Raw genomic sequence first — 21,051 nt, forward strand, 5'->3', positions numbered from 1 at the left:
CTGCAGTGTCCTTTGCTGCAGACGTTCTTGTGGGCAGCACCTTATAAAAAAGGGCTGCCTTGTCAAGGTTGTACATATAATCTGCACCGTACTTGCTAAGCAATGAAGCCAACGTGTGTTTCTTCCAGTCATCGACGTTGCTCTCGTTTGCGCTGCCGCTCTCGCCACAGACGGCTACGAAGGTTAAATTATTATGCTCTTCAAAACAGCTCAACCATCCATTGCTACATTTACACTCTTCGTGCCCAAGTAACAGAGCCAAGTTGTTGGCCTTCTCCCGCAGTATCGTTCCATTGACGGGAAGGTGGGCTGCGTTTGCTTTCTGCAGCCAGCGAAGTAAAGCTGATTCCACTTCTTGGTATGTGGGAGCCCGTACTCGCGACCACTTCCAAGAATACATCTTGCTGTAGGCCTCGAGTACCTCCGATTTGTTCAATATTGTGGACAATGTTGAGAGGGGGCACGCTGTGCCTTTCAGCCAACTCAGTCTTGGAACACGTGTTCTTACCCGTTTCTTAGATCAAGCAGAACTTCTGCTGCAGCGTTAAAAGTCGTATGTTTGTGGACGTTGTGAAGAAGTTACAGGGTGTCTTAACGAAGATGACAAAGAGACGGCAGTGGAGAATAAAGAAGATGGCTGACACCATAGCCTAGCCCTACTGTGTATTATTACAAATTGGCGCAGCCGCATTTTTTCTGTGTGGACATTCAAGTCGAGATGTGGGTGGACTTCACCATAGGAGCAAATCAACGCGGTGGCATCCGAATCTTGGCTGCAACGCCTCAAGATGAAGAGGAACAAGCTCTTCTGGAAGCAGTGAGCACCGACACATTTGTCTCCTATATAAGCGCTAGAACGAAGCTCACTTACGATGATTTAGTTGCGAAAGAAAAAGTGAAGCTGAAAATGAAACTTCAAGATTATGAGAAGTTTGTGCTAACTTCAATTCGAAATTGCGCGAAGGCTGCTACTGTTGCTTCGTCTGACAGTGGCGTCAACCTGCTCACTAAGTTTGTGGAAGTGCAACAGGAACAGAACAGACAGCAAAATGAATTAATGTGTTTGTTAGTAAAGGTGACTGAAAGAGTAATGAACAGGCAGAGTCTCGAATACGTGAAGCCAGACATGTTTGATGGAAATTGCAGTAGTCCCGAGTCCTGGCTAACATTTTACGAATATGCATGCAATGAAACCTACTGGCAGTGATGAAGGTAAAGTGAAAAACATGCGACTATTCCTATCAGGAATAGCCAAGAGTTGGTACGAATTGCGTGTCAGCGCTCACATCAACAAGCCATGGACGGAGAATTTTCTCGGCTCTTTTGGAGAGAACAAGGTATTATAAGATAAAGCTATTGCATACAAGTACAGGTCTAGGGTCTGTACTCAGCTATTTTTATGAGAAAAGGAGGCTACTCTAGCTGGCTGACTCAGCCTTGCCCGAGACGTCTGTGGTTCCGCTTATCATTCATGGTTTGAGTCCGGATCTTCAGAAGCAAATACAAGTGAGAGGGCTGAAACGGTTAAAGAACTTCTGTAGGGTATGCGAAACCTCTACCTACAAGACTCGAGACCCCAGCGGCAGCCCATGATACCTGGTGCAAGGTGTACAACTGCCACACGAGCTGATGAAAGACGCCTGCTTGCAAGCTGGAAAATCTACTGCTTCTCCTGTGTCCTTTCTGACTGACCAAGGAGGCTCAAGCCAACACGAAGAGTCAGACGCTGTGACAAACAACTAAATAAAGAGGGCTTCAGCTTCCGCCTGAAAACACCGAGAGAAGCTGTTTATTTGTCGCATGCAAACCTCTTGTATATATCTGTTTTTGTTTATGGAAAGGAGCGCATTAGTTGACAGTGGAGCAAGCATCACAATTGTAAATGCCTGTATTGTCGAGACTGAGAAAGTACAACAGGGACAGGCTGTGGAAGTACATGGATATGACGGAAGGCGAGATATTCATGATAAATGGACATGTTTAACCATATCCTGTCTTGGCAACAGTGTTGCTACGCAGGCACTAGTACTCGACAGAGTACCCTATGAATTATGTCCTCCTATCACGTCCAGCCGTCAGTGCACTTCGCCTTAACATCTACTGGACTGGAGAAGTAACTACGGATGAAAAGCGGCACAATCTCAATGTTTCTTCAACTTCTTCGAGGAGCCTGCGGCAGCCATCGTCATGTGCAGATGTTAAGAGGCTTTACCCGGAATTGCTATGCTTGAAGGGATATCCCAAGGCAACTACGAAGAGTGAGGTACCATTTAAAGGGGTGGAGACATCAAAATTTTCGTTCATGCGTTTGTTCATTCAAACGTTGCGTCATGCTTCAGGGAGCACGATACACACAGCGGGATTCATATATATCCGATAAATAATTTAATAATAGCATTATTATACCGAGCGATTTCGGTTTCGGTTTCTGGGCTCCGGGGGATGCTATGACGTCACAGAGGAGGAAACGCAACATGGCTTGGTCACGTGGCCCACAAAAAATAGTGACGTAAAACTACGCTGCGTCGTCTGCTCGCGCATACGCGTGCTCTGCCAGCAGAGGTCAACCACTGGCGAATCGAAGTGCATGTCGCGATTATTATAATTATTGCGAAGAGCGACAACAACGGTAAGAAAAATATTGCGGCTTGTGAGAGTCGGTGATTCATTCCGAAGCGCCGTAAGCATTAGCTTTGAAGTGAACCGGAAAAGGCCTAGCGACGATATCGGCGGCGTCGAACGATCCGAGGCGGTGAAGCTGCCGTCGATGCCAGAGCGACCACTCCTCGGTCGCTGATTGGCCGCTTCGCCGTACGGCTGCCGCACAAATGGGTCCCGGGCCCGTCCTCTCTACGGCAAGAAAATCTCGCCGTTCGCGAGCGAAACCGCCGTCGCACGGGGGCCCGCGAACGGCAAACGGAGTGCGGCGAGTTTCCGTGCCGGTAACGTGGACGGGCCGGTAACGTGGAAAGGCCAAGCGAAGGAGAGTCCGCTCCGAGCTGCCGAACTACGCGACTATACGAGGAGAGAAGCAGACAACACGAACGCCGCATATCCTGGTCCCTTTCGGAGTCGGCCGGCTAGTGTTACACTCAAACGTGTAAAGGCCCGTCCGCAGGGCAACTCGCCGCACGCAGTTTGCCGTTCGCGGGTCGGCGTGCGGCGTTCGTGTTGTCCACTTCTCTCCTCTTGTGTCCGTGTCTGGACGCCTTGCCCCTTCTTTGCATTAAGAAAGGATTTCCATATGCCTGTAGCTCGGTCGTAGTGGAGGCTATGCTCGGTTGCTCGGCTCAGCTAAAGCCCCTCCATACACGTTTCCGCCGACCAGGTGGCGCGTGGATGCAGGTGACCAAGAAAGCGGCGGTGGCGCGTGGATGTAGGGGCTTTAGGCTCAGCAGGCTCCGTAATCGGCATTTCATCGCTGCTCATCATACGTCACGTTTTTGTGCTGGTGTGCTATGACGTCAATATTTTCGTTCCTCCTCTGTGACGTAGTAACTGCCGCGCTAGCGATGGGTCTCGACTACGAGAAGGAGTTTTTAATGACTCTTTGGAGCTCAATTAAAATTATTTTGAAATGTTTGCAGCGTCCAATACCTCGTTCTGGGTGTCCTTGCATACGGAAGCAGCCTACAACATGCATTTTATAGCCTCAAAATTTGGTGTCTCAACCCCTTTAAAGGGGTGGAGACATCAAAATTTTCGTTCATGCGTTTGTTCATTCAAACGTTGCGTCATGCTTCAGGGAGCACGATACACACAGCGGGATTCATATATATCCGATAAATAATTTAATAATAGCATTATTATACCGAGCGATTTCGGTTTCGGTTTCTGGGCTCCGGGGGATGCTATGACGTCACAGAGGAGGAAACGCAACATGGCTTGGTCACGTGGCCCACAAAAAATAGTGACGTAAAACTACGCTGCGTCGTCTGCTCGCGCATACGCGTGCTCTGCCAGCAGAGGTCAACCACTGGCGAATCGAAGTGCATGTCGCGATTATTATAATTATTGCGAAGAGCGACAACAACGGTAAGAAAAATATTGCGGCTTGTGAGAGTCGGTGATTCATTCCGAAGCGCCGTAAGCATTAGCTTTGAAGTGAACCGGAAAAGGCCTAGCGACGATATCGGCGGCGTCGAACGATCCGAGGCGGTGAAGCTGCCGTCGATGCCAGAGCGACCACTCCTCGGTCGCTGATTGGCCGCTTCGCCGTACGGCTGCCGCACAAATGGGTCCCGGGCCCGTCCTCTCTACGGCAAGAAAATCTCGCCGTTCGCGAGCGAAACCGCCGTCGCACGGGGGCCCGCGAACGGCAAACGGAGTGCGGCGAGTTTCCGTGCCGGTAACGTGGACGGGCCGGTAACGTGGAAAGGCCAAGCGAAGGAGAGTCCGCTCCGAGCTGCCGAACTACGCGACTATACGAGGAGAGAAGCAGACAACACGAACGCCGCATATCCTGGTCCCTTTCGGAGTCGGCCGGCTAGTGTTACACTCAAACGTGTAAAGGCCCGTCCGCAGGGCAACTCGCCGCACGCAGTTTGCCGTTCGCGGGTCGGCGTGCGGCGTTCGTGTTGTCCACTTCTCTCCTCTTGTGTCCGTGTCTGGACGCCTTGCCCCTTCTTTGCATTAAGAAAGGATTTCCATATGCCTGTAGCTCGGTCGTAGTGGAGGCTATGCTCGGTTGCTCGGCTCAGCTAAAGCCCCTCCATACACGTTTCCGCCGACCAGGTTAAGTACCGCCAACCTGCCCTCCTCCTCCACGCTCCTCTCCCACTTAAAGCCCCTCCATACACGTTTCCGCCGACCAGGTGGCGCGTGGATGCAGGTGACCAAGAAAGCGGCGGTGGCGCGTGGATGTAGGGGCTTTAGGCTCAGCAGGCTCCGTAATCGGCATTTCATCGCTGCTCATCATACGTCACGTTTTTGTGCTGGTGTGCTATGACGTCAATATTTTCGTTCCTCCTCTGTGACGTAGTAACTGCCGCGCTAGCGATGGGTCTCCACTACGAGAAGGAGTTTTTAATGACTCTTTGGAGCTCAATTAAAATTATTTTGAAATGTTTGCAGCGTCCAATACCTCGTTCTGGGTGTCCTTGCATACGGAAGCAGCCTACAACATGCATTTTATAGCCTCAAAATTTGGTGTCTCAACCCCTTTAAGTTGGGCGATACTACAGTGATGAGAAAAAAGCCATACAATATGTCACAGGAGAAGAGAATGTGGCTGAAGAACGAGCTTCAAAAGATGTTGGATGCACAGATAATTCGTCCATCCACGTCTACATTCGCATCGCCCATCACTGCTGCATGTAAGGAAGATGGAAGCCTCAGACTCTGCATGTATTACAGGCAAATTAATAAGCAGACAGAGCTTTTTCCTTTTCCTATGCCACGAATGGACTTTATCATAGACGAGACGGGTGGCTGCAGAGTGTTTTCGCGTATTGATTTATGTAAAGGATTTTGGAAAGTTCCACTTTCTGAAGAATACAAGAAATACTCTGCCTTCATAACGCCTTTTGACATCTATGAGTATTGTAATCGACTTCTGTTTGAATGGAAGAACTCACCAGCTTGGTTCCAGAAGGTGATAAATGACGTCTTGCGACCGTTCCTTGGGAAGTTTTCTAATGTGTACATCAACAATATAATAATTTACTCTCGCAGTGAGGAGGAGCACTCAGAGCATCTTGCTATGTGCTTCAAGCACTGAGTGATGCGGAGCTCAAGATTAATTACAAGAAAAGCGAGTTTTTCCAAAGAAAAGTTGTGTTTCTAGGTAGAGTATTTGATGGCCAAACCGAGAAACAAAGCAGGAATCTGTCAAACTAATCTCGAAAATGCAGAAACCGAAACTCTTTGCGGGTATTTCTTGGCTTTGCTGGGCATTTTCTGGCTTTCATTAGAGATTATACCACGAAAACAAAGTGCCTCACAGAAATGACCAAGAAGAATGTGCCATTTTGGTGGACAGCAGTGTGTGATTCCGTTTATCAAAGCCTTGCGAGCATCATTTCGTCTGACCTCCCCCCCAAATTCTGACGCTTCCAAACTTCAAGTTGCCCTTCGAGTTGAACGCCGACATTTCTTATTACGGCACAGGCGCAGTGCTGAGGGATTCAGAAGGTCCACAGAGCTGGCAACAAAAGGTTGTGGGATATTATTTGTATACATTCTCGAAAGCACAACTGAATTACACGACTACGGAGAAAGGAGCTTTGGCAGTCCTAATGGCCATACGCTATTTTAGACCTTACATGGATGGTAGGAGGTTCACGCTCTTTACCGATCACCAAGCCTTAACGTATATCCTTAACCTCGCAGAGCCTAGAGGAAAAATTGCGCGGTGGGTGAGTGAACTCCAGCAGTTTATGTGCGTGGTCCATCACAGACCTGGAGAACACCTGAAGGATGCAGACACACCCTGCAGACTTGCAGTAACCCCAGATCAGGAGACTGTCAGCGCAACTCCGCTATGGAAGGGAACTGAAGAACTGGAGTTCCACGATGGAAAGTTTGTTGTCCCGGAAACAATGGTGCCTCGAATCTTGGAACTTTATCATGACTCCCCGGACTCTGGCGGGTACGACGGGTTCTGGCAAACTTAGCGCAAGATTCTTCAGCGTTTCTGGTGGAAACATTTGAAAGACGACGTCCAGCGGTACATCCAGTCTTGCCATCAATGTGAGCTCCATAAAGTAAAGCACCTTCAGAGAACAGACGAGATGGTCCTACCTCGACATTCTGACATACCGTTTGAAGTCATCCAGGTGGATTTTGCAGAATTTAAGAAAAAGGCTACACGAGTAAGAAAAACAGTCTTTCCTAGTGGCAATAGACCAGTGCACTAGAATAGTGGCCGCACGACCGGGTAGAGAAGACGCAAATAGTGTGATTGCCCTTTTGAGCCGAGAGATGTTTAAGAATACCAAAGCAGTAATATCAGACAATCGACCAGCATTTGTAAGCAAGCGTGGGCAAAGGAACGAGGAGTTGTTTTGCGACGCTGCGCACCCTACCATCCTGCAGGAAATGGCATGGTTGAAAGAATCATGCGAGACTTGAAACAGTTTATTTCCATGTATCCAAGTTTCAAAGGCGGATGCAAGTGCTGCTAGGAGGCCGCTGTAGCTCATCACAATCGGTCACACACTGCGCGTATTGGCTGCAGTCCCTATTTCGCAGCATTTGGAAAGACACCGGTGCTCCCTGCTAATCAACAGCTTGGTATTGCTGACCGCCTGCAATTGTGCGAGAACCGGAAAACTGCGGAAGCCTACGAGCGATACCGCGAAGATATGAAGAGGCAGTTCGACCGCCGCCACAACGCGCGGGTACCCCGTATACAGCTGAACAATTTAGTAATCGTCAGAAAAGGTCTTCCGGGTACGAAGCAGGTGTAGATGGGACCGTAACGTGTGGTGCAAACTGCAGTGCAAAAAGGTGTTCTCAAGAGAGTTGGTTACGTCAACGATGACTGCGTGCTCGAGTTTGCAACCATTGGGAATGTATTGATGTATCATCCCAGGAGGGATGAGTCTTCAAAGAGGGGGAGGGTACATGGACGTTGTGAAAAAGTTACAGGGTGTCTTAACGAAGGGACGAGGGCAGAGAATAAAGAAGATGGCTGACACCATAGCTTAGCCATATTGTGTATTATTACATCTTGTACTTTGGAATCTTTGCTCACTGGCACTTCTGCACAGTTCAGAAAAAAAGAAATAATAACAGCACGCTAGCTGCAGCACCCCTAATTACTGCACACAGAAACGGTGCAGACCGGCGTTGTGCACACACACATCGCCGCAGGTGTGGAGAGAATGCACGAACGGCAGCCAGTGGCAGTGGCACGGAGCACGTGCTAACGCTGTGACTGCAAGGAACGTGCGGAGTGGGGGACGAGAGCACGACAAAAACCGGTATGCCCGCTGCGTTGCAGTGAAGCACGTCTTCTCCTCTGCAGGTGCATGTTTCGGCGATGTGCGGGGCGTATCATGGATTGATTTTGGTGCTAGCAGTACTACAGGTAAAACGCTTCGTCTATAAATAATTGCGAATGCAATGTGGCATCGCCTTGCGGCTCCGAATGGCCGTCGTTTCGTCGGGTTTGTGGTGAAATGGGGATGTGAAATTGCCACATAGCACCCCCTTTGAATTAACCGCGTTGGCCTAGGCCGTCAGTTCGAATTATCCGGTCAAATTTACATGAGGTTTTACTGTAATGCTTTTAGATTAAAAAAGGCAGAAAACTGCTGCTTTCTTGGTCTGCTCTCAGAAGCATTTTTTCTTGTGTGCCTTGAAGCTGGCCACTTTAAATTTCAGCATAACGGTTGCCACCCTGCACTGTTATCTGTATCCCGATAGAATAATCTGTGTTGCCGTAATATCCATACAGCAGGCAGGGCATGACTTCATACTTTCTGACCCCCAGACAATATAAAGCTACAAAGCTTTCTCTTATGTCAGCGGGTGTCTTGCACATGTATTTCCGTGCAACTCTTGGTAGTTCAAAAGGCATAAACAGCTAAGACCATTTAAAAGCTTCTTTATTGTGTCGAACACCATCGGAGGTGGAAGTCAAACTGAGCACCACGAAAAAGTCTAGTTGTTCTTGTGCCCCGCGGGTAAGAGGGTCGCCCGCTGTGGAGCATATTCCCTGAAGTTGGCCTGGAGCACTAGCCGGTCGCATCGAAGAAGAGATGGGCCTAAGCGGAACAGGACAACGCTTTCTCAACCTTGTCTATGGGCCATGCTCTCATATCAAAGTCATCACACTTGGTCCTCGCCGAAGGTATTCCAAATTGGCTGTCGTGGTATGCCTATCCCCTCGTAGCAGTTGCACACTGCAGTTCAGCAGGGGTTTCACCTTCCGTTTCAGCTGCGACATTTTGAGACTCCTGCGCAAAAGAATGCCAATTAATGCCTTCCCTTAGCATGGCGATGGCTGTTGTAAGCAGACAACACAGAGGCTCTAGCTATTGCAAGCATGTTTGTGAGGAAAGAAAGATAAAACGTGTCAGTCAATGTTCGGACACTTAGCGCAAAACAAAAGGATACATGCAACGCCAGCAGTCGACACATCACACACAATATAATTTTTCGAGGAGTACTGACAGAAAATTTTTGCCTAGCTTATACTGCTGTATGGGATAGCCGTTGACCCAGTAATTATGCTATGGAGTCCAATTCCCTGAGAGTGTGACAAATTCAAAACCTGCATAAAATGCAGTTCATATGTGAAAAATGACAGATGACTTCATATGTGAGCTTATCACATCAAAATTTGTTGTGGTGTGGGCTTGTGGTACCAGATACAACTGACATGAGCACATACAGACACATGAGCATGCTACCAAAAAGTTGAGTCTGTTTAGCACTTGACAAGATCAGAAGCGAGAGAGAGCGGGTCCCCGCGCCATTCCCAAGAGAAGCAAACAATTGGAAGGGCCAGTATGGCAGCTTTCTGTGACATGATCGCTGTATGGCTCTCACTCCATTAAGCTGACTGGCGGGCTCCTTTAAGTTGCTTGCAGACCTTTTGGCACAGGTCTTGGCAGAGGCAAAAATATAATTTAGCACAAGTGTCCAATATACATCTATATACGGTCTAAATTTTCACTGAAATAGTAAATATAGCAAAGCTGGCCTTATGCACATTAATGGGACATTTGGGCTAAAAATTACCACTGCAGTTTCATTTACCACTTTGCCTGTACATATATCACACTACAGACATTTCAACATTTTCACTAGTGGCAGGCAGTGCGCTTTCAGGGAGCAAGAACGTGTTCGCAAGACCGTACCATACGAGGCACGCGACTAAGCCTAAGTTGTGAGGTAGTCGTTCAAAGGTTTCTCCTCTTGTGCACAATTTCCTCCGCATTATTGTGCCATAAAACATGTGAAAGGTGATTAGACTACAACCACAATATGTTTTTCAATCATGCACGGTTGCAAGGAAGGTGCCTGCTCATAAGCAAATCAAGCATCAGCGATTGAGTATACATATTGCAAGATATTTTTAAAGTCACAATATCAACTATGCTAAACAATGTATGACTGGACATTATCAGAGGCTGCTTATTGATCCAACATACTCCTTGAGCCATGCTGTACTATGAGGAATATGGAACTACCAGCACAAACAGAACAAACAAAAAGAGTACAGCATCAGGCATTGGAACGTCCATCAGAGAGAACTGCAACAAAAGCGCGAAAAGAGCAAATGAAGAATCGACGGCGTCGGCTATATCCGTAGCTATGGTTGCACCGTTTAGGCTTCGGTTTCAGCTTTGCTGCCGACGCAGCATGAACTCAAGGAGGCTTTTGTTCTCATGCTTCATTTGGCGCAGCCTTGGCGCAATCTTTTGCTAAAATGCCATTTTGAAGCAGGATGGCGAGAACAGCTCCTGGCGCAGCTTGGTGCATGGACGCAGCTGTTCTACCACTGTGCTCGTGACACCTGGGTCTCCACCTCCACTTTGGCAGTCATGTATGTGGTACCATATGACCAACTGTGCTTTAAGTAAAGTGCTAAATCTCCTTTTTCATGTTGGAAGCTGCTTTGTGCTTGACGCACTTTTGAGTGGGTCATATAAACGGTGCTGTAATTAATAATTTGTGGCACTCTCGAGACATTGGATCTTCGCACCATAATTATAGAGCCGACATTGCCTAACTTTTCGTGTCGGTACTCCTTTAATTTGCGCCGACTGTTGACTAGTCTACGAGTTGGATCAAGACTTAAGGTACAGGTTGCCATCCTTCTTGTCTCACCCTCGCACGCTTTCACTCAAACCTAAAGCACAAAGCGCACGGGGCGCGATAGGATCCTATCGCACTTGGACTTTACATGGAGCATGATGCGGCTCCACTTCGTCAGTCGTTCTTGTCACACGGCATGCAACTTGAGAGGTGCATTTGCAAACAGCTGCTTGTGATTCAATCATTTGACCATCTGTGTCTGCTGAAGTTTCCATTTATAGCCTTGGCATTCCTTTGCAGTGGCAGTGAAATTTCATTATATTGAAATCGCATACAAACGCACCATTATATTGAGGTCCTGAACACATGGTGTTCTATGAACAAGAGGTTATGAAAAGTTAAATACTTCGTTATATCAAGAATTTCGTTACGTTGAAGTCCGTTGTATAAAGGTTTAACTGCACAACCAAAACAACATTTCTGAAAGGCTGCGCACATGCAAAACACAGACCAAGCAGCCATGTATGTCAGGGAATTGAAGCATAAGACCGGGTTTTGCCCTCGCTTTCGTTGGCAAGGTGGTTACTCTGCTTCCCAAGTGCTGTACAGCCACAACAAAGCATTTCTTTGATTTTACACTAAATCACGACCTTTGCCACTGACTCCCGATGAGACGGCACAGGTTAGGCCTAGCTTGCGGGGGTGTTTGGCGGCATGCTATCACGGGAAGCTCACCCTTGATGTGTCTTCCCACCCGTAGACAAATACACGGAGATCTGGTGCGAGATCACACGCACACAGGCTGAGCTGACGGCAGTGAGCGTGAAGCAGGGTTCACAGTTGATCAGCTGGCAACTACCTCAAATGTGTATGACAGTTCCATTATGCTCTCATATTGTTAGGAACAACGACTGCTCGCGTTGTTACGATTGGCGTGTAACACCCTGTGCAAAAAAGATGATCAAAAGACCGTGCCTAATCGAAACGGAGGATGGATCCCTAATTTGCTAGGGGTGTCTTGAGTGATTGCCGGTCTGGCGGGCACCCCGCAGTGAATACAGGCCCCTTTGTGTGTGTGCGTGACAGGAGGGCGGGCCGCCTTCCACGAACTGTGCGAACCAAACTGGACCCAAGGGTTGCCGCCAGCACGTGCAACGTCACCTAGGAAAGAGGGAGCAGCCGCCCATCACCAACTGGACTCAGTACATGTCACGTGACATTGACGTGAGCAAAATCCCGCCTACGATTTTAGTGGGCCTATTTAAGCGGCCCCGCAATAAATTTTTAAAAATTATTCTCTTCTTTTATATCCTTCACCGACCATGGAATAAACAGTGCAAGTTTCACACTAGAAATCATCTCTGCACGTTCAAATTCAATAAACGCTGTCCTCGCTCTTTTTTTTTTAGCCTACATTCGAGGTAATATATCTTTTTTGTTGGCTTCGGACTTTAGGGGGTCAGCTTAGAATCGGGGTTTGGCCTAGATTCAAGTAAATACGGTATGCTTAGATTTTCTAGTACAACCAGTGGGCAGACTGCGCTCGTGGTGTGTTGTGTGTTCCTTCCGCTTGTCCTCATTTCTTTCATGCAAGCTCTCACAAAGAAGGAAGAAGTAATCTGGTGAAAACTGCAGACGGGTACCTTCCCAAACCCGTATATCCTACACAAATGGCATCCTGAGGTGCACTCTTCCAATGGCAAAAACTGTGAAGGCATAGCGACCCTAAATCACATGCTCTGGGCTTGCCCAGCACTAAACGGTCTACATGGAAATAAAGAGTCATGGGAATCCTCCCTCCGTAGCCAGGAAGAACTAGCCTAAAGACAAGTCATCAGTCAAGCCCAGGACGCCGCCAGAAGCCAACTAATTCCGGCCGACGACTAGGGGGGAGGTAGACGGTGAAAGGGGGAGCTGCGTCTCACCCCACTCACCCATGCTTCCCGACAGGTGCAAATAAAGTGCTTTCTCTCTCTCTCTCATGCAATCTTAACCTTCCTTCACCCATACATGTTCCACAGAAAGAAAGCCTCACAGCTGAAGAAAAATTTCTCCGTCTGGGGATTGTACCCGGCACTGTGTCCTTGCCGAGGCATTGTCGGGAACTGTACACACTACAGAAAAAGTTTGCACCCTTTGGGGACTATCTCGTCCCCAAATAATTATCATCATCTGCCTTGTGTGCCTTTCCGCTTTTTAACGCTGCACACCCGGCACTTTCGTATCTCTAACGGCACGTGCATATCAACCTGACATAGCATTCTGGACAGGAAAGTACCGAGCAAGAGTTTTAAAAAATTGAAATGGGAGCAAGACAAACTACAATTATCGGGGGAGAAGACGCACCCCAAAGGATGTAAACTTTCTTTCAGAGTGTGCTCTTCCTGGCCCTCAAACACACAGAGAACCAAGGTTCTGCATCATCACTTATCCTCTCTCACATTCCTCAGAGCTTTCATGCTAAACCATTGCAGCATTCATTGTAAAAACATTATAAAGTACTGTCAAATTGAAAATAGGTTCACTGTCAGACTGGCTAATTTAGTGTTACTTTGAGCAAGTGCACTTTGCTACACTGAGTGCCAGCTCAGTAGTTTGTCTCTACACAACAAACCAATGTCATTTGGAGTGAGAACTGTGTGGAACAAGAAGTGCTTGAAATAATGATTACCGTATTTACTCACATATGTTCGCACTCACATAATGCTCACCATGCATCCCCTTAGCCATCAAAGGTTTCATAGTTTTCTGTACAAATAATCAGCACACCCTCAAAGATTGTTGCAGTGACAGACATCTGCTTGCATCGACGTCAGTATTGACACCAATTCTGAATAGGCTGGACCGTATTCACTTTATCCGTTTAGTCACTCTAGGCTCAGCTAGTGTCTGCAAACCAAAGGCCTTTGCAGTTCCTGCTTGTGTAGAACCTCATAGCAAAAGTAAGTGCTTTTTGGAAGTAACACCTTGTTTGAGTTTGCAGAGGCTGGTGTGATAACCCCACCCCGACTTACAGCCACTTTATTTTTCATTTTTCTATTTAGTACCTAGAACTTTGCATCAATAAACTTTTCTTACGTAATTATTGCATCTCCCAATTCCACATCAAGTTTGTGAAAAAAGTATGCGCATCACAAATGTGAAGGAGGTCGTAAATGCTGCTTTTCTACTGCGAAATAGGACCTAAATGGCATTTGCAGGAACTGCTCAGACTGCAACATTGCCCATGCTACCCTAAAAGATAAGTAATTAGGCATGTTCCAGATATCAGTACACAGAACCAAAATGATCCGAGAAAACGCTGCCAATAGTTTGTTATGACTGAGATGCCTCTGTTGAACATACTCCATTAGTGAGCAGCTAATGATTCAGTTTGTGACCACCTTCTGGGAAGTGCACGGTGCTATATAGGTTACCCATTAGAAGATGAGAGCATTGCTCCATACCTTCCAAACATGCTTCCGAATGCCCAAGTTGCAGTTCACTGTCAGTAGGCTCATGACGACGCTTTACACCCAGAGAATTGAGGACCTGCAATGAAGCCCCTTTTTTCAATTCAGGAGCTCATTTAGATTCTAGATCCAGGAAGAAACAAATCCACAGGCACGTGGAGAAGCTGTTGCCACTGGCACACAGTCACACAAAGAAAGCAGCTAGGCAATGTGAGGCTCAGAAGTTTCAGAAAAAGAGCAACTTATTAGCCATGTCATTTATTTGAAGAATAATAATGGAATGAGCCTTACTGCCTTATAATTACTGAAAGGATGTTCAGGTTGCATTCCACAGAACTACACCTTCCATTTTAGTAGATGACATACCATATTTACTCGCATAATAGTTGCACCTTCTTGTAAAAAAAAATTGACAGAAATTCAGGGGTGCAATCATTACGCAGAATAAATTTCCCCCAAAAAGGACATTTTTTTTCATCCCGCATTTGCTGTGGGATGAGAACAGATCAACAAATAGGCGGTTGCTGGTGTATGTAGTGCGGGACACTACAACAAAAACGGCGGGCGGTGAAGCAAGCCGTACAGGCCAAACGCAATTTGTTTTCTTCTTGAGAGTACATTAGGTGCATTGAAACAGTTTATTCCGTATCAGTAATGAATAATATCGTTAATATAGATAAGTTTGCGGCAATAACATAGCCATGTCCACTTTGAGGGGACAGAAACAGATGGGCGCGCTTAGTTATCATTGACATAGAAACACATGGCGGGCATTCTGCGGAAACTGCGGCATTTGTCTTCCCTACTATCCTAATACGGCACGTTTCCACTAAGGGTGGGCGAATATCTTAGCTGTGTTACAAGCATCGGCGTATAAAGAGGGTACACTTCTAACATATCATTGTAAACATGGCTGCTATTGTTGCCGCTCGCAATTTGTTGCGTGCCCACGAGCACAGACGAGAAGAATCGAAAGGCGCATTTTTTTGCTGTTGACCACAACCATTATAAAGCCTACAAATAATAAGGGTAAGTTTAGTTGTAGCTTTTTTTGTCATGGAAGTGCAGAAAGTGATGAAACGAATGAAATGGGGCATCTGCTTAAGAATGTTTGGTGCGTGCAGACCACTTGGTTTGTCTTGAAGAGTTGTTCGCATAGCATTCAACAGATGGTAAGCGCGGTCATTATTACCTAGACTTGGCACACGACATATCGCTGCGGCAAATTCGGGGTGTGGTCATTACACAGGAAATTTTAAAAATTGAATTTTGACGACAAAATTCAGGGGTGCGATCATTATGCGAGTAAATACGGTATTTCTTGCTTCATTATCCAGCAGTTTATGAGCCAACCTTCACTGTCTCTTCCTGTGCTTACCTACATTTACCTGCATGTGCTCTGTGTTCATGATTTTGCCTATTTTAGGGCACATATGGAAGATGGCACAGCGGCATGATGTATTACAGCATCTGTTCCCAGAACTCCAATCTTTCTCTGCTATGTCTTCCGGACCAGCGGGGAATAGACAAGTGGTAAAATAGGCGGCATTCTTTTCTGTGCAGCAGCCAAACCATCCACTGGAATATCTGATTGGAAAACAAAGCGCATCGTTGCTGTTATCTATGCTGCAGCGGGCCTCTTCTTGTGTTTTACATTGCTTTCCAGGGAATTTTCTCCCATTGTTCTGTGTCAAGAAATTAGTATTGGAAAAGATGCCATTCCTTTTTCTTTCACTGAAAAATGGCCTGTTCGACTATTTGCAAAAAGCTAGGCCGGCTGCCGTGCAAGGCTGTTTTCAAAAAAAAAAAAAAAGAGCACTAGCACACAAAATGTTTTTCCCTTAAAGTGCAACACGCTCTCTTCCCCTTCCACATGTGTCAGTTAGAATTGATAATTCGGATAAAGTTGGTGTTATGTCATGTCTAACCAAAACATGCAGTGAAATCTTTTATACCCAGAACACTGCTTGACAGGAGCCACTTTCCCAGATCTGCAGTCAGCATCACAATCATCAGCAGTTCAGTTCCACACTAGCTAACATTGCACACTGAAGTAATCCAACTTACCTGCTCATTGTGCAGGTGCGCACGTGTGTGTGTGTACACCTTCTTACTGTATTTTAATAGCTGATGTTTTATAATAAGTAATTAAAATCATGTGACCACTCCCCTCCATAAAGTAAAGTGCCATATCCGCCAATGAAGAAGCATGATCATAAATGCTTTGCAATAATTTCTTTGAAGATTTCATGCCCTTATGGTCCCCCCCCCACACGCCACAAAGGTAAAGTTCTTGAATGGGAACAATATGATACTTTGTCGTAATAGTTTGCGTTTTACAGTATTTCTATCAAACACAGACTAGTATGACAAGGTATTGCTCCCACTGAAAAATATGCGCAGAATATTTTTCTAATAGTCCATTCAGCGCAATGCTGTCCCTTTTATGATGCATAGGCCTGTGTAAAAGAGGTTCACTATGTGCAAAGTAGAAAGAATGTACAGTGAACGAACAAATTTTTTGACGTCCTATTTTTCAGACATAGGCTGATAATTCGGATGCCTTCACGGAACCACGATGTATCCCATAGAGTCAATTTATATAAATGTCTGAAATTTCATTCGCCATTCAATTTTCAGGACTTCTCGCCATGACCGCAGGTCTGAAACTGCATTAATTGAAGCCGCTACTGTCGCGTGCTGTGCAGCCTAGGCGCCACCGATGCCGAAATGCTCTATAAACACAACTGCACATGCTCATTGCCAAACACCAAAAGCCCCTTTTAGTTAAGAACACACATGCCACTACCTTGCAGTGCATATAGACTGTATGCGCCCTATGTCACAGTCCACACCACTGTCATTACGTAAATCAAGAGTTCACTCGCCAGGGGTCACTACAACTACTGCCACCATTTTGATTAATTGGCAGCCTCAAACAGGTGCTTTCACTTGCTGGCAGCTGTAGCCACCCCAATGGCAACGCTAGTCCTAGCAGCTTTGACCTTTGCTACCAAACTTCTTGCTGTTTGGTGCCATTTCTTGATTTAAAGAATTTGCTGCTGTCAGTACGGGTGCCGACTCCGTCTTTGTAATCCTCAGAGATGACTTCGAAGTGCGAAAAGTATGACACATAGCATAATGGCAGTTTCCAAAAATCAGCTTTGCAGCAATCGAGGGGTGTTATACGGTGAAGCATACTAAAGGCAGAAAGCGTCAACTGTCACGGGACACCATATGTATTGTGGAATACAGTAGACTCCCATTAGGACAAACTCAGCTAAGCCAAATTTCAAGATCTGAGGAACAGTTTGCGAATATCTGACTGGTTTCTCATGGACTCAATGCAAAAGATAACTGCTTAAAGGGCCGCTCATCAGGTCTGGCCATTCTGAGCTGACAAGCGCAGTGTGTAAAATGTGCACTAACTATCGCGTCTGCAAAGTATTACACTGCTATGTGCCATAAAAGTGGCTGTAATTTCACAACAAATTCCTTGCACCCTTTTCTTTGCAGGCACCACGCTCCCACTTGGAGAGTCGATGCCAGTTACACAAGTGCGCCTACGTATTTCACAGTGCTGCGACGTCACACTGACATGCGCACCTGCTGCATGCGCCCACCACGTGCACCTGCCGTCTCCCGTCACAGTACGCCTTCTGATTTGCCTAATAAGTGTACTAGCAGGCCTTCAGAGCTACTTAGGCGTGCCTGTGGCGATTTGAGCCCTTGGGGGCAGTAAAGGCATGCGTTCACTTTTTTTCGGACTGCTTAATTTTTCAGGTGTTTTCGCAGCCCCAGCACCTGACCAAGGCGGCCGTCAGGTCTGTGACGGGGCAGAGGGTGCTAAGAACCTCTGAACCCAGACAGGCTGCCATTAGAAACTGACCCTTGCAATGTTTAACACCTGAACTCTAATGAGTGAAGCTAGCCTAGCAGGATTCTGAGGAACTACCAGGCATTGTTTGAGATATCATTTGCCTTAGTGAGGTTATAACTGGTGAGGCTTACACAGTGCTGACAAATGGCCGTGGCCTCTGCTATAGAGCACTACCAGATAAGAAGCAGTTCGGAGTAGGATTTATGTCCATAAAGACATAGCGGGCAATGTTGATGAATTCTACAGCATTAATGAGAGAGTAGCAGTAGTCGTAATAAAGCTGAATACGAGTTATTGAATAAATGTAGTACAAACCTACGCACCAACCTCCAGTCGCAACGATGAAGAAATAGAATAGTTTTATGAAGATATGGAATTAGCGATGCAAAACGTGCAAACTCAGTATACTGTAGCCACGGGCGACTTCAATGCAAAATTGGGAAAAAAAGCAGGCTGGTGAGCAAACAATTGGCAACTACGGCATGGATTCTAGGAACACTTGAGCAGGGTAACATCATCGGCAATCTTGAAAATACAGTAAAAGCAGCAGAAAATTTCTATACTGACCTGTACAGTACCCAAAGCAGCCACTCCATTCGAAGTAGTAATGAACAGGTTATAGAGGCTCCTTCCATAACTAGCAATGAAGTTCAAGTACCTTGCAAGACATGAAATGGGGAAAAGCAGCAGGATAAAATGGACTACCTGTCAATTTAATCAAAGATGGAGGAGACATAATGCTTGAAAAACTGGCGGCCCTTTATACAAACTGTCTATCGACTTCAAGAATCTCGGAGAACTGAAAGAATGCCAACATTATACTAATCCACAAAAAAGGCTGCGAGACATTAAAGAATTGAAAAATTATAGGCCCGTCAGTTTACTTCCAATATTATATGAAATATTCACCAAGATAATCTCCAATAGAATAAGTGCAACACTGGACTTCTGTAAACCAAGGGGACAGGCTGGTTTCTGGAAGGGATACTCTACAATGGATCACATCCATGTCATCAATCAGGTTGTCGAGAAATCCGCAGAGTACAATAAGTCTCTCTATATGGCTTTCATAGATTATGAAAAGGCACTTGATTCAGTAGAGATACCAGCACTCATAGAGGCATTGCGTAATCAAGGAGTACAGGACGCTTACATAAATATCTTGGAAAGTATCTACAGAGATTCCACAGCTGCCTTAATTCTCCACAAGTAGGAAGATACCTATAAAGAAACGGGTTAGACAAGGAGACACAATCTCTACAATGCTATTCACTGCGTACTTGGAAGAAGTATTCAAGCTATTAAACTGGGAAGGCTTAGGAATAAGGATCAACGGCGAATATCTCAGCAACCTTCGTTTTGCAGATGACATTGTCCTGTTCAACAACAGTCGTGACGAGTTACATCAAATGAGCGAGGACCTTGCCACACAGAGTACAAGAGTGGGGCTGAAGATTAATATGCAGAAGACAAAGGTAATGATCGATAGCCGGGCAAGGGTACGAGAGTTCAGGATCGCCAGCCAGCCTCTAGAGTCTGAAGGAGTACGATTACCTAGGTCAATTACTCATAGGGGACCCTGGTCATGAGAAGGAATTTACAGAAGAATAAAAATGGGTTGGAGCGCATTCGGCAGACATACTTCAGATCCTGACTGGACGCTTACCATTATCATTGCAAAGAAGGGTGTACAATCAATGTTTTTTGCCAGTGCTGACATATGGGGCAGAGACGGAGACTGGCAAAGAAGCTTGAGAACAAGTTAAGGACTGCGCAAAGAGCATTAGGATGAAGAACGTTAGGTGTAACGTTAAGTGACAGGAAGAGAGGCGGTGTGGATCAGAGAGCAAACAGGGATAGCCGATACAGTCGAAACCCGTGATAACGAAATCCCACAACAACGAAACATTTTCCTATTCCCGGCGAACGCCCATAGGATTCAATGAATTTCATACCTCTCGGCAACGAAATGCCGCTGCACAGCAATCCAGAATCAATGAACTTTTCCGGAATGTAACTCCACATATTACCTACTTGCGTAAGGCTAGCAGGCTCCAAAATATGCTCAAATGAGATTGTTTTGCAATAAAATTGCGTAATATAGCACCACACTACACCTGTGTAGGCGTCACCATTTTTGTTGACAAAAACAAGCAAGCGCCGGAAGCGATTAGTGCGCTGGAAACATGTCAGGGCCGCCATATTGTTGATCGCCTATTTGACGCATCACGCATGTTGCTGCTGACATGCGACGACTGTTCTTGCACGCCTAGTAGGGTGGATCGTAGATTGTAGTTGGAAACGTGCCTTCAGTTTACGATCTCCACAGCTGACGACTCGGCGAGGCCTATGCCAATCACGTGAGGCGAAACTGAACGCAATCTGAACGCACGTTTCGAACAACAATCGCCGATCGCGGCAATGAACTGCATAAAGTGTGCCCAAGTCAGAAAAATGCAGCAAGAACAAGGAAATCCATGTCCCACCGACATGGAATTGTTTATGGTGCTTGAGATGTCGGTCACAGCATATGGAGTCTCACTGGAGTGCGGTACCTAGCTGGGCGAGTCGGTGCATCCACGTAATTATTGCACACAGCACGCACTAAAGAACAAATAACTTGGACGAAGAATAGAGACAAAACACAAGTGCTGACTCACAACTGAAAGTTGTGAGTCAGCGCTCGTGTTTCTCTGTTCTTCGTCCGTGTTTTTTACTGTGCACTGTGTGTAATTATGGAGTGTCACACATCGGGCCATGATTGAGCGATTGTCCGGTAATACACATCCATTGCTTCAAGAACGCTGGTTTTGGTGCCACCCAACAGGCATCGCTTGCGGATTCGGCACAGGACGTAGATTTGTGCGAAATGGCCGTTATCTCGATCGTTTGCCTTTGGGTACAGGAGATGCAATCGCTTTTGTGCTTGGCGCCTACAGGCAACAGCATGCGCTGGAGAAATGCTGCTGCACGCACTGTTGCTCTGCGTCCGGTGCCAAGTTACGCAAA

General features: G+C 46.4%; 1 protein-coding gene across 8 annotated transcripts in view; it reads right to left on the reverse strand.

Moving 5' to 3' along the window:
- LOC142573142 (THAP domain-containing protein 1-like) overlaps nucleotides 1–21,051 on the reverse strand; it is a 54,995-nt gene that overhangs the window by 20,574 nt on the left and 13,370 nt on the right. For 3 of the 8 annotated variants that reach the window (XM_075682685.1, XM_075682677.1, XM_075682686.1), the window contains 3 exons: nucleotides 14,157–14,241; nucleotides 11,686–11,871; nucleotides 8,536–8,903 (listed from right to left, as the gene is read on the reverse strand). The exons of 1 other annotated variant lie outside the window; for it this stretch is intronic. In XM_075682685.1, coding sequence (XP_075538800.1) covers nucleotides 8,881–8,903; nucleotides 11,686–11,871; nucleotides 14,157–14,241 — 294 coding nt within the window. In that variant the 3' untranslated portion in view covers nucleotides 8,536–8,880. Of the gene's footprint in view, nucleotides 1–8,535; nucleotides 8,904–11,685; nucleotides 11,872–14,156; nucleotides 14,242–18,609; nucleotides 18,701–21,051 lie in introns of those variants that run through there. 4 more of the 8 variants (XM_075682679.1, XM_075682680.1, XM_075682678.1 and 1 more) reach the window with 4 other exon arrangements.

This window comes from Dermacentor variabilis, chromosome 2, assembly GCF_050947875.1.
Source record: "Dermacentor variabilis isolate Ectoservices chromosome 2, ASM5094787v1, whole genome shotgun sequence".
In the NCBI taxonomy this organism is placed as follows: Eukaryota; Metazoa; Arthropoda; class Arachnida; order Ixodida; family Ixodidae; genus Dermacentor; species Dermacentor variabilis.